This window comes from Ranitomeya variabilis, chromosome 5 (assembly GCF_051348905.1).
Source record: "Ranitomeya variabilis isolate aRanVar5 chromosome 5, aRanVar5.hap1, whole genome shotgun sequence".
Lineage (NCBI taxonomy): Eukaryota > Metazoa > Chordata > Amphibia > Anura > Dendrobatidae > Ranitomeya > Ranitomeya variabilis.
The window spans coordinates 646,159,905-646,174,618 of NC_135236.1; the positions used below are offsets into that span (position 1 = coordinate 646,159,905).

General features: G+C 42.8%; 1 protein-coding gene across 2 annotated transcripts in view; it reads right to left on the bottom strand.

Annotated features, from left to right (window-relative positions):
* The window catches only part of CAMK2A (calcium/calmodulin dependent protein kinase II alpha), a 251,630-nt gene that overhangs the window by 19,892 nt on the left and 217,024 nt on the right, over positions 1-14,714 (bottom strand). Inside the window, exons 14-16 of one of the 2 annotated variants that reach the window (XM_077266328.1) lie at positions 5,372-5,404; positions 2,121-2,169; positions 834-909 (exon numbers count right to left, since the gene is read on the bottom strand). In XM_077266328.1, coding sequence (XP_077122443.1) covers positions 834-909; positions 2,121-2,169; positions 5,372-5,404 — 158 coding nt within the window. The remainder of the gene's footprint in view (positions 1-833; positions 910-2,120; positions 2,170-5,371; positions 5,405-14,714) is intronic. The other variant, XM_077266329.1, reaches the window with a different exon arrangement.

Genomic DNA, 14,714 nt, shown 5'->3' on the forward strand with positions numbered 1-14,714 from the left:
GCAGAGTCCAAAACCTCCTCCGCTATTAACTTCAGCACAAACTCTGCGCCCCTCCAGGAACTTCATAACCGAGCAGCTGCATGCAGCTTTACATCAACAATCACAATGCCAAGTGTCAGATGGAGACGTGTGAAGCCACCACCACTGGACTCTGGCGCAGTGGAAAATTGTTCTGTGGAGTGATGGGTCACACTTCTATCTATGAGTCTGAGTGGGTGAATGCAAGGAGAACGTTACCTGCCTGACTGCATTATGCCAGCTGTAGAGTCGGTGAAAGAGAAATAACGCTATGGGCTTGTTTTTCAAAAGGTCGGCCACGACCCCTTAGTTTCAGTGAAGGAAATTCTTAATCCTTAAGCACACCAAGACATTTTGGACAATTGTAGCTTTCAATGCTGTGTGAACAGTTTGGAGGAGACCTGTTCTGTTCCTCATGACTGTGCTTGGAGCACCAAACAAGGGCCATAAAGACACGGTTAGGGGAGTTAGCTGTGGAAGAACATGACCAACACCTTTGGATGAACTAGAACGATCTTGTGAGCCCAGACTCTCATCAAACATCAGTGTCTGGCCTCACAAATATTATTTGGGGTGAATTCCCACAGACACCTCCAAAATTTAGCAGAAAACCTTCCCAGAAGAGTGGAAGCTGTTTTACCCGTAAAGGTGGATGTGATCAACTCCATATTAATGCCTGTGGCTTCATAATAAGATGTCATAAAAGCTCTTGTAGATGTAGTGTGGAGGGTTCATAATACTTTTCTCCATATACTGTATGAAAGTAAGACGTTTCTTACCGCTATTACAAATTCTGCACTGGCACAAATACTCACGTGTAACATTCAAAGTCTCCATTGCTAATGGCTTCTATTAGCTGCTCTGTTACTTTAATAATCTCCTGCTTCCTCACTGTAAGCATAAGAAAAGTGAGTGTTAATCCAAGGATATTAAGGCTGATCATTATAGGAATACTGTAGAACACAATGCCACAGTGCAAAACATATCTTAGGAAAATAGGTGCAAAATTATCAGTACCCACAATTGGACTTGAATGCTTTAGGGGGTATTTCATATTCCAGCCCTGATCAAAAACCCACTCGAGTGAGATGTGCCAAATTCATGAACAGACGCATGCCTTTTAATGGTTTTGGCACATTTTTAATCTGAAATCTAAGGCACTTGTGAGTTGGAGCAGATTTCTTCTTTTCTGCGATTAACTAGGCTATGCCCCCTCTTGCAAATCTTCACCCTCTTTGTTAGAAATGTGGGGTGACATATGAGTCCCACAAAACGCAAATCTGTGCCAACAGAAAACGCTGCGACTTTCATAAATTGTTTTCTGCCATAAAAGTCTTGATTAATTCCCCCTAAAATATCACAAATGCCATATGTTAGGCAGGTGGGACCAAGGAATCAGAGGTGGTTAAGAGTATGCATACCCACTAACCAAGAGAAGGATGAGGAGCAAGAGTTGTAAGATGGATCGCCGTTTCTTAGGTGCTGTGTGAGCAGAAAGGTCCATTCTTAACTGAACCTTAAAAGATTTGTTAATCCTTTTTTAGAAGACCCTGTGGTCATTGGTAGAAGGAATGAGTTACCTTTTCACAGCTGGAGTCAGGGACTTGGACAGGAGCAAAGCTATAGTGGGTGGAGAGGTGGCAGTTGCCCAATGAGGTCCAAATGCCCTTCTGCTCAATATGCATTATAAATGGCACATAGTATAAGACAATGTTTCAGTTTTTGTTCTTGGCTCTGAAGCTTCAAGTTCTGGTCCTGGTCTTGGATTTTCCACTCATAATGTTTAGAGACAGATTGGTAAGTATATGTTGTGAAACACTGATCAGTAAGGTCCCAATGTTCATGCCTGAAGTAGTCACACCTGGTGCAGGGTGGGACTCAAAAGGCTTCTCCACCACAAAAGCAGCCAACAGTACAATAACTGGCACATGGCTGGGGTGGTAGAGGGTAGGGGCGCACTGGTGAAGAGCTTGCATTAGGACACAAGAACTGGATGATAGAAAAGGAAGGGCATATAATTTTAGGAACATTTGTCTAACTTAGAGCAGTTAAACCTTGAGAAACTTGTCTCCAAATGTTCACGGATTCATCCCCTGACTTACCTTTGGTATCTTCATCTTCGATAGTAGTGTTTGTGCTTTCTGAAGATTCCTGGATGAAATGAGAAGGAGGTAGAATTGGGTTATTCCATCAAACCACATGACAGTTGTTTTGGGCACCAGTAGTGCACGCTTTTCAGAAGGCGTTCTTGTCTTTTCCGGAAGCCGTGTCGAAATACCTCTGTATTTTATATATTGACCATTAGAGGTCACCATTCAACCAGGAAAAAGAAAATTTTAGTAGAGTATATTTGACTGTATTGCTAATGTTTTGTAGTGCCAGCACCTCAAGGGAGCTTTGTTGTCCTTGCTTATCTGAGAACATTAAATCCCAACTCCATCCGGTGCAGTCCTCGGTATTCATTTCTCCCACATATCCCAATACCAGCTGCACCAACTGACTGCGCACAGAGCTGTGACTACAAACACAGCTGCTCATTCCTCTGTGAGCCCCAAATTGTAGACTGACATCGCCCTCTGCTTGGCAAAAAGGCGCAGGACAATTAGTCAAAAGTTCACCTTCATATTTGCCCATTACCTTGTTTTGCTTAGCAAAGACCATGTACCGTAACATTGGTCAGAGGAGCAAAAAAACAGTGATCGCTCATACTGGCATAGTGCATCTCCTGTAACAATGGGTATATTCTAAAAGGTCCAAGTATTCTGTCCCATTTCCTATGAGATACCTTAAAAGGCAAAATTATGAAACAGTATCCATCTCCTAACAGCTTCTTATTTGCAATAACCAAAGTGGTTCTGCTAGGACTATGTCCTGCCTATGTAGGCCATTCATCCAGAACTGAGTGATAGTTCATGTGCAGAGATGTAACACTTGACATAACCCTTGTATAGTTGCCAACAGTTATGGAGACAATTAAATTACCCAAACCATCTACATTCTCCTGGAAAAACATCACCACTGTAGGGTACACCTCCGCTTCTCCCCAGAATACCAACTTTTGGACACGGTTTACATAAAAATGTATCTTTACTGCTAAAACTGGCTGCTAAGTCCTGGACTACATGATCAGTAGTCAAAAATGAACTCTTTTCGGTCTACCAGTTCTTGGAAACCTGAGACAGTTGGCACCTATGCCCAAGAAGACCATGGTCGGAGTATCCTACAGCTAGACGAGGCCCTGAGACTATTGGGTTCTGTATATAGAGGGTGGCCCTCAGAATCATTGTCTGTAGAGGACCCAAGGATCCACTGACTGATCAGTCCTGTGACGGGTTGTCCCCATTCATGATTTAGTCAGGGGCTTCCATTGGAATCTAAAAAAAAAGGGATTCAATCATGCCTCCGACTGAGACTTTGACTTTAACTAAGCAGAGTACACACCATAAACCTTGGTTTGACCTTATCACTGACATTGTCTGTACAGTAGACTACCCTATATTACCCGATGGAGTCATGAACGTGGACATAAAGGTAATGCCTTACTCACCTGATATCTTTAACTACTGATCCTGTAGTTAGGATCCAGGATTTAGCAACCATTTTTAGAAATTCGAAAGATAGTTTTAGTCACATGGTCAACCAGGCTGAATAATCCCTCTCTTTTTTTTACCTCATCTTTCATAGAAGCCATAATACAGGAGCCATATTACACGTTATCAAACGTAGGTGTTTGACTGTGTAGTCTTATAAACTATTCTGAAATATGAGATTTCTCTTATGTCTAAGATGTTGTATGGAAGTGTCATTAGATATACTGCTCTGAATATAGAGTGAGTTAAAGGCATTGTCCAGGACTTTCATATTAATGGCCTATCGTTAAAATAGGTCATTAATAACAGAGAGGTAGGGGTCCAACATCTGACCCCCGACAATTAGGTGTTTACAGTTGTTGACGGAAGTATACAGTGTACAAAGCAGAGCTCCATATACTATGTAGTGGCCATTCTCAGGGACTGAATCTCAGCTTACAGTACGTCACTTCAATAAGAGCTGAACTGCAGTACCGCTGAACGGCCACTACAGGGTTTATGGAGCTTTGCTTTTATAGCTTTATACAATGTGTTCTTTTGCCACAGTGGAACAGCACAGCTCTGAACACTGTGCAGTGGCCGTTCAGGGGTACTACAGCTCAGCGCATAAAAAATGTGAATGTAAGTCGAGATGCGGTACCTGGTAATGGCCACAGGATAAATAGAGCTGTGCTTTACCAGCTCTGTTCATTCTGTACTTTTGCCACAGTGGAACAGCACAGCTCTGAACACTGTGTAGTGGCCGATCAAGGGTACTGCAACTCAGCGCCTAAAAAAGTGAATGTAAGTTGAGGTGCATTACCTAATAACGGCTACTACCGAGTAAATGGAGCTGTGCTTTCCCAGCTCTGTACACTATGTAGTGTTTGTTAAGGGGTACAGCAGGAGTTGATAGCAGGAGTTGCAAACTGTTGATTGGTGGGGATGCTGGATGGCAGACCCAACAACAGTTTGATATTGAAGACCTACTTTACGGATACGTCGATGATATGTAAGACTTGGACAGTCCTTTAAAGGGGTATTCTCAAGTTCCAAAGTTATCTCCTATTCATAGATATGGGATAACCTCCTGATCGTTAAGGGTCCAATTGTTGAGACCTCCTACTAATCTAAAAAATGATGATTGATCATGTGCACAGATGCTCCGTTCAGTCTTAATGGGACTGCCGGAGAATGCCAAGAGTAGTGCTCAGATGATCTCCGGCACTCCTTTAAAACTAAATGGAGTAGCAGTGAACATGATCTGACACTGCTCCATTCACACAGGGCCCTTAAGGATAGGGGAAATCTTCCAAACTTGAGCATAAGCTAGCCAGACATGGCATAGTCCTCCTGGGTGATATGATTACTGGGGAGATCAGGAGAGCTTGGTTTTGCACAAGATCTTCAGGATGGTGTGTACTGCAGCGTTCATTAGACAATTGTTCTATAAACAGGCCTATGACTCACGGGAAAGTGAGTCAGGATGGCATCTGCTTGTCTAAGACCTTATTATACCCATGCTATGAAGTACACTGTGCGAGTATGAGTAGAGCAAAAACCCTTGTTAGCTGGTTGACCTGGAAATACAATTACTCCTTGTTCAATATGACAAGGCATCAACGTTGAATCCACCCATTGTTGCAACCATGGACAATGGCTCAACCAAAGGGGCAAATGTTAAGTTCAGATCCCTCAGCTAATAAGAAAAAGTAAAGCCAGACCATTGCTCCTTTCTGGGACCCAGAGGAACCAGCACTGAATAAGACAAAACATAGACTCACCATCAACTGGACACTGGAACTGGACTTTCTTTTCTGGAAAAACAAGGAGAACAGATAGGAAGGAGAGTGAGACACACAGCCAGCAGCACGGTGACCACAGGGGAAAGCACAGAAGTCCACACAGTGACCACAAGCCGTAGCCGCGCCACAAGAAGAAGCCCCAGATGGATGTAACATACACAAGGAACATTAAGGGGAACAATTAACAACACAGCCATGAAGATGCCCAAAATGGAGTTGGGTAGGCGGAATGGTTTAGGGTGTCCCTCATGCAGCACTGGTTTTGTTGGATTGTCTATTCTGGTCAGCAGCCAAAGCGATCAAAGATCCCTATGAACCACCCAACAGCTTGTTGATATCATTTCCAGGTTTCGCACTAGATAACAAGAATTAAATAATTGTGAGTTCAATGTATCTGAGCACAAGACCTATTGGGTGGTTGGATAGGAGATCTTCACGTCCCGACATGTTGGTGAAGCATATAGAAGCAGAAGCACAATCAGAGGAGCAGAGTAGGGAGCACAGCGGGGAACATACATTAATAAGGCATCCTAACATTCAGCAGTATGTCAACACCTGCACAAAAAGTGAGTGACACAAGTAAGAGAAATACACGACCAAGGCTCAGGACAGATCACAGTGACCAAAATCTAACCAGAAAGAGAGAGGATGGAAGCAGCGAGCAGATACTGGATGATGCGCACTATAAGTGACACACACATTAATAATGGCATTGCTTGGAGTTTGCCTGGTGCCCACTTGCTATCAAGCTCTTCATCATATAGGTAGTGCAAAGCAGTCAATATATATTAGGCTAGTGGCATAGTCTACTTTTCTAATTAAGGGATGTATAACTAAAAGGATAGAGATCAATGTGGGGTGTAGTGCATCAATGGCTAAACTACTGCCTCCATACTACTAATCTGCTACGTGACATTGCAACTCACCAATAGGTGTCATTAGGGCTGTTGACTGATCTTGTGATGGACTGCTTCTGTAAGTTGTGGAGCACCTTTGTCTCATCCATTGCATATCATTACCGAACACTGTTTGTCTACCTGTTTATATTTTTGTTTAAAGGGACTCTATCAGCATAAAATGACTGTTGAAACCAAGCATGGGGATCAGATCATGCTTGATGTGTGCGGAGTGTTTTGGTCCACCACCTGCCCACCTTTTTGGTTTCCATCTACAATGGTGATCAAAAGTTTGTGAACAAAATTAAACAAATAAGTAAAAAATATTAGTATTCGTCAATTTATAAATACAGAAAATGATCTGATATCACATGTCTGTGAGTGGCAAAAGTATGTGAACCTTTGCCTTCAGTATCAGGTGTAATCTCCTTGTGAAGCAATTATTGCATCTAAATGTTTTTGGTAATTGTTGGTTAGTCCTGCACATCAGCGGTGGAGGAATTTTAGCCCATTCCTCCATGCAAAACAGCTTCAACTCTGTAAGGGTATGTTTCCACTATCAGGATAGCCGGCGGTATCGCCGCAGTGGCGAAGCCGCTCGGCGCTAAGCCCCGCCCCCTTTCTGGGACGCGATCATGCCGGATGTGTTAACTCTTCACATCCGGGATGATCGCTCTCTCCCATAGCGCCCTGTGATATGCCTTGCGGGGACACTGCGTCCCCGCAAGGTGTACGGACATGCTGCGATCTGAAAAGACGCGCAGCATGTCCGGAGTCGCAGGGCCGCCGCGTGCGGGTTTCCACGCATAGTGGAGACGGGATTTCATAAAATCCCCTCCACTATGCTGGAACATCTGGACGCTGCTTGTTTGACGCTACAGCTCTGCGCAGCGTCAAACAAGCAGCGTTTCCTGACCGTGGAAACATACCCTTACCTTGGCTTTCCCGCAGGAACTGCTCGCTTTACATGCTTCTACATTTCTAAGGGTGTTTTCACACTTCGTTCAGGCATCCGTTCGTTGGCCCCATCGGGTTTGCCTCCGAACCCCCTGCAAAACGGGAGTCAGGTGTATGTGCTGACGGGCCCATAGGCTATAATGGTGCCTTAAGAGCAAACGTGTGCTCTGTCATTCATCACTTTTGAGCCTGTATGCCAGACAATGTAGTAGACTGGCACCATTAAAGTCTATAGCCCCGTCTCCGCATATGCCTGAATCCCGCTTTGCTGAGGTTCAGACGTAAGCCCCAACAGGACCAATGAATGGGTGCCAGAATGCAGTGTGAAAGCACGTGATAATTATAGTGATGTTTGCAGCTAAACTATGTGAACAGTGATTTTGCTATAATCATCAAGCAAAAATTTGCCTCCATTAGGCTACTTTCACACTAGCGTCGTGCGCTGCACGTCGCTATGCGACGTGGTGGCGCACCGACGCTAGCTGTGGAAGCGCCGCACAACGGGGGCAGCGGATGCTGTTTTTCAATGCATCCGCTGCCCCATTGGGAGGTGCGGGGAGGCGGGGGCGGAGTTCCGGCCACGCATGCGCGGTCGGGAAAGGCGCACCAAAAAACGTTACAAGCAACATTTTTTGGTGGCGACGGTCCGACGCAACACGACGCAACCGTCGCACGACGGTTGCGACGTGTGGCAATGTGTCGCACTGCGTCGTTAATAAAAGTCTATGGTGAAAAAACGCATCCTGCAAGAACTTTTGCAGGATGCGTTTTTTCTCCAAAACGACGCATAGCGACGTGCAGTGCACGACGCTAGTGTGAAAGTAGCCTTAGTAGAAAACCGTTACCCTGAGTAATTGGGCTGGTGAGGAAATTTGACTGAGTCACAGCTTAAAGAAAGGTCCTTTACCCTTAATTGATTGCTCCAACTAAGTGACATCAGTGCTGGCGTCTTTAAAATACAGCGAATACACTTGTAGGTCTGGACTTAGAAACCCTCTGTCTTATGCAGTGAGCCTGGTGAGGCTCACGTTTAAGCACTTTAGCTCATTGCACACTGCTGTTTGCTGGCAATCCTGTCATGCACATCATTGTTGTTCAGTATCCTCCTATCCTTCCTGTCCGCTTTCTCATGATCATGATGAACACTAATATTAGCTAATGTGAGAGAGGCCTTTAGTCACTTAGGTGTTATCTTGAGTTCCTTTGTAACCTCACAAACTATTGTACACATTGCTCTTGGAGTGTTTTTTATTGGTCGGCCATTCTTGAGAAGTGTAGTAATGGTCTTGCATTTCCTCCATTTATATACAATCTGTCTGACTGTAAATTTGTTTAGTCAAGCTCTTTAGAGATGGTTTTTAAACCTTTTCTAACCTGAGGGGCATCAACAACTCTTCTTTTGAGGTCCTGAAGAATCTTAGTTGTATGTGCCATGATACATTTCCACAAACAGGTTGCGAAGAACTAGACTTTGATAGATCCTATTCTTTAGATAAAACAGGTCACCCACTCACACCTGATTGTCATCTTATTGATTGAAAACACCAAACTCTAATTGCGCCTCACAATTATATGCTAATCCTAAAGGATCACATACTTATGCCAGTCACAGACGTAATATTGGATTAATTTCCTTATCTAAAAAATGACAAGGTATAATATTCTTGACTCCTCGTTGATTTTTGTTGTTGTTCACTTAACTACTTTTAGGACTTATATAAAAAGCTAATGTAGTTTTAAGTCAAACTTATGCAGAAATATGGAAAATTCTGAATCCCAAACTTTCAAGCACCGTTGTATTGTCTCTTCATTTATTAACAACTGTGGCTGTACAGGAGACAAAAGAGGCTATGATCACCCCCCTAACTATCAATTATGGCATTTGATGGAGTTTGGTTTTAAGCTACAGTGGGGAAAACTAGTATTTCATACACTGCTGATTTTGCAAGTTTTCCCACCTACAAAGAATGGAGAAGTCTGTAATTTTTATCGTAGGTACACTTCAACTGTGAGAGACAGAAACTAAAAATAAAAACCAGAAAATTAAATTGTTTGATTTTTAAATGAGTACAACCCCGAGAACACTGTCCCAACCATGAAGCATGGTGGGGAAACATCATACAGTGGAGGTGCTTTTCTGCAAAGGGGACAGAACGACTGCACCGTATTGAAGGGACGATGGATGGGGTCATGTATCGTTAGATTTTGGCCAACAACCTCCATCACAGCACTGAAGATGGGTCGTGGCTGGGTCTTCCAGCAAGACAAAGACCTGAAACACACAGCCAGGACAACTGAGAAGTGGCTCCGTAAGAAGCATTTGAAGGTCCTGGAGTGGCCTAGCCAGTCTCCAGACCTGAACCCAATAAAAAAATCTATGAAGGGAGGTAAAACTCAATGTTGCCCAGCGACAGCCCCAAAACCTGAAAGATCTGGAGAATATATGTATGGAGGAGTGGGCCAAAATCCCTGCTGCAGTGTGTGCAAACTTGGTCAAGAACTACAGGAAACATCTGATTTCTGTAATTGCAAGCAAAGGTTTCTGTACCAAATATTAAGTTCTGTTTTTCTATTGTATCAATACTTATTTTGTGCAATAAAATGCAAATTGATTATTTAAAAATCAAGCAATTTAATTTTCTGGATTTTTTTTAGATTCTGTCTTTCACAGTTGAAGTGTATCTACAATAAAAATTACAGACCTCTCCATTATTTATAGATGGGAAAACTTGCAAAATCGGCAGTGTATCCAATACTTATTTTCCCCACTGTATATGATGGTAAAGTCTCTTAAACTAGTTAGTCGTAGATTGCCTTGCTGTAGGAATATATGCAGTGCATTAAAGCAGCAGATGGAGCAGTGTGCAGTGCAGGTAGCCAGCAGATGGAGCAGACAGCATGTCATACGGAGTGCAGTGCGGGAAATCGGCAGGTGGGACAGTGTGCAGCAGGAGCGCAGCTGATGACAGGAAACATCGTGGGTCCCTTTTTTTGGTCACCTGTCCTTAAAATTATAAAAATCAACAGGTGTTCATAATCAAAATCCGCTCACGAAGACCACAAATGATCCCCAGTGATGTCCCCCTTTGGAGCTACTTATTTGATATTTCAAGGAGATGATTAAAGGGGATCTATCAGGTCCCCATCTAAAAGCAGCATAGGTTAGAAGTGGAGATGTTGACCTCAGGGATATATAGTTTTCCATCATCTCAGTTAGTATTTTACATATAAAGCTGTTTAAATGCTGGAATCATACAGAAAGACTGTGAGTCCTACTTCCCCGCCCCACACACTCCATAGAAATGTATACATGCAAAACAGCCAATCCCTGTGTGTGGGTGGAGGAATGCGGACTCACAGGCTTTCTCCTGGTAGCATTTAAATAGCATTTCACTCAAAAGTACTGAAGCAAATCACAGAAGACTATACATACCCAACCTCATCACCTTCTCTCTGTGTACAGAGAAAGGCGGCTGTAACCACGTCCCCCGGTAGTGACTGAGAGCTCGCTCAGTACAGAGCCTGCTGTCAGTCAGTGTCAGGGGCATGATTTCAGTCGCCGCTCTCTATACTCAGAGCAGTGAACCCACTCCGGCGTCACCCCTGTGACTGAAAGCTGAATGATGTCGAGAGGCAGGCTTGGACTGGCCCACAGGAGAACAGGAGAATCCTCTGGTGGGCCGCTGTGCTAGAGTGGGAGACCACCCTCTTATATGAGCAGTACTTGGCACAATATACTTGAATCAGTATGTACAGACAAAGGCTATTTTTCATTTTCCTTTCTCTTGTTTTTCATATAGTGAAAATTGCATTGCTCTTTTATACCTTATGGTCCCTATCATTCCATGCTTTCTCATTAGTGATATAAGAAAAGGCATATTTGGGTTTCCATTAGTGATGAGCGAGTGTACTCGTTGCTCGGGTTTTCCCGAGCACGCTCGGGTGGTATCCGAGTATTTGTAACTGCTAGGAGATTAAGTTTTCATCGCCACAGCAGAATGATTTATAGCTACTAGCCAGGCTGAGTACATGTGGGGGTTGCCTAGTTGCTAGGGAATCCCCACATGTAATCAAGCTGGCTAATAGCTGTAAATCATTCAGCTGCCGCGATGAAAACTAAATCTCCGAACACTAACAAATACTCGGAGACCACCCGAGCGTGCTCCGGAAAACCCGAGCAACAAGTATGCTCGCTCATCACTAGTTTCCATCCCTTATGTAGATGAGATATATCCCACAGGCCCCAAATATGTACAGATGCAATTAAAATTATTCAACGTTCATTGTGAATTAGGTTTATTAGCCACATTTACAAACTGTTTACTGTTTTAATTAACCTATCAATCAACAACAACTTAAACATCTGAAGACACTAATAAGTGGTTTCTCCAAATTCCTCAAAATGCCACTTCAGGTGGTCAAAATCCACAGTGGCCCACACTAGACATTAAAGGTCTATAAGCTTGAACTCCAAGACATACACAACTACTTACAAAAAACTTCAAGCAAAGATGGCTCCAATATGCTGGAACTTTGCGAATCTATGGATTAGCGCTAGGTCTGGAGTAGGAAAAATGAAGCATATGCTGAAAAGAGCACCCTGACTACACTGAAGCGCTGCTGTGGCCAGGTGATATCTGCAGTGAAGCATGATGGTGATTCGGTGATGCCTACTGTGAAGCGTGGCCGTGGCTTGGTAATGGTTACAGAGAAGCATGGTAGTGTCTCTGTGTAGCCTAGAGTGAAGTGATTTGGCTCAGTGAAGCAAGGCTTTGGCTCAGTGATGTCTTGAGTGAAACATGGCGGTGGCTCGATGATGCCTACAGTGAAGCATGACAGTGGTTCATTGATGCCTACAGCAAAGCATGGCGGTGGCTTGATATTAACAACAGTGAAGCATGTCGGTGGCTTGGTGGTGCTCTGTAGCTGCTTTGCTTCTTCTGACACTGAAAATCTGCAGCATGTGAAGGGCAAAATGGACACAATAAGATTACCCTAGGAGGAAACATCACAGAACAATTATCCTAAGCATACATCCATGTCCACTGAGACTTGGATAGATGGAGTCCTGGAAGATTCTGGAGTGGCGTGACAGTTGCCTGACTTGAACTTCATAGAAAATCTTTGATGAGATTTGAAGAATGGAGTTGCATCACTCAAACTGAAATATATTAGTAAACTGGAGGCCATTGCTCATGAGGAAAGGGACAGCGGATCATAACAGCCATAGGAGCTCTACTAAGTACTAAACATGCTTGTCATGAAGGAGGCTGAATAATTCTTAAACTCCAGAATCAGTATTTTTGTATTCAATTTGGAGAAACCACTTGTTATGTTACTTGTGTTGAGCGATTTAAATTGTTCATTGATCATTGATTCACTGGAAACAGAAGAAAGTTTGTTAATTTTGCAAATACACCAAATTTGGTTGTACAATCATCTGGATTAAATAATACCTCCTAGGCACAGCTTAAATATCTCATATTGCCACATCTTTTGTGGCGGACACAGACAGAAGTGGCCCCTGTGCAAAAACAATATATAGGCCCTTTGCAGTTCAATATCTCATCATAGTGTTCAATATCACCTGCTTTGGAGGTGGTAGTGGCCCCCTTGCCTCTTGGGCACCTGGGTGGCATCAATGATATATTCACCCCTGGACATACTTCCCCTATCATTTATAACATTCATAACAGTTTGAAATAAAAATCAACAGCAAAAGCTGAAAAAATGCTGTAGAAGGAAATTAAAAAAAATTAAAAACAACAAAACCTGTAAAAAGATATCAAAACAGTATTTTTTAGAGCAGAAATTTTCATAATAAGCATGCAGATTATAGCATTGGCATCCTTCATGAGCAGTGCATGCGCAACAGATGGTGTACTGTGCTGAACTGCAGTACTAAACACAAAACCCTAATTAAGGCGGCATTTTACAATATAACCAACAGCGAAAAGCGTATAATGGTAATGATGATGAAATTACTGCCTTCTGTAATTATCACATCAGTGTCTTTCATGAAGATATCTGTTGACACCTGAGTCTTTGGCATATATTACAATTTTACCATGTAAAAAAAAAAATTAAAAAAGCAAAACAAAAATTTAAACAGTGAATCATGTTTCATAAATTTTCATACAGTAAAAAAGGATAAAAAATACAACTTTGGTCATTGAAAAGACTGTTAACAAAAAAAAACTAAGACGTTTTTTAGAGTAAGATATTTTTTAGAGCTTGTTCACATGTTGCATTTTATGTTCTCTGTTTTCTTCGGGTTCTCCAGAATCCTTCCACACTCCAAAGACAATTTAGAGAATTTAGGGAATTTAGATTGTGAGCCCCAAAGGGCACAGTGATGATGCCTTTAAGTTGTTGTGGAATACGACGGTTATATCAATAAGGAAGATATGCAGTCACTTGCCCAGTCTTTCTCCCCATGGATGTCTAAGATGGAATCAAGGATGAGAGGATGCTTACTCTTGATATAGTTGTGGGACTTGCACCTATCAAACATTTATATCATATCTAGTGATGAGCGAGTGTGCTCGTTACTCGGGTTTTCCGAGCATGTTCGGGTGTTCTCTGAGTACCTTGGGCGTGCTCGTAGATTATGTTTTTGTCTCCGCAGCTGCATGATTTGCAGTGGTTAGACAACCTGAACACATGCAGGGATTGCCTGTTTGTTAGGAAATCCCCACAAGTACTCAGGCTGACTAGCAGCTGCAAATCATGCAGCTGCGGGGACTCGAACATAATCTACGAGCACGCCCAAGATACACCGAGAACACCCGAGCATGCTCGGAAAACTCGAGTAACGAGCACACTCGCTCATCACTAATCATATCTTATGTTTAGGTAAAAACAAATTTTTCTAAATTGTCCAGTTCAAATGTTTTGTGGGTCTCCTCATTTTCACCTGTTTTGAAAACTCCCTATCTGGTACCTACATAGTTGTCTACATATCAGTTATTAGTCCATCCACACAATCCCTAACCAGGTAATAATCCTAGAGTAATATCTGATGGCATGTCAGGTTGAAGGGCTTGTCCGACCCTACGACATTGATGACCTATCCATATGTTGTTAATATCTGACTCTTCACTTGTTAAAAATAATTGAGTTAAATACAAAAAAATCCCTCAGCTCTCCTGATTTTGACAGTTTTTCCAGTTTTGTGCTGTGTCACTCCATTGCAGAGAGATTCATATTTGTTGCTTTTTGGAGAGCAGTATGTGAAATTTCTGCTAGTAGTGCAATTGGGGTGTTTATTCAGAGTCTTCTCTAGAGGTGTGCATTTCACTCCTCCTTCCCATATGCTGTCAATCACAGCTCGGCAGCTTCTGAAACTTCTACACTGTTAGATTAGCTTTGATGTGACTGTCAGCATCAATGAGAGAGGGGTGCTCCCTGAGAAGACTCTAAAGAAACGCCCAGTTGCACTACAAGCAGAGATTTCACATACTGTGCTC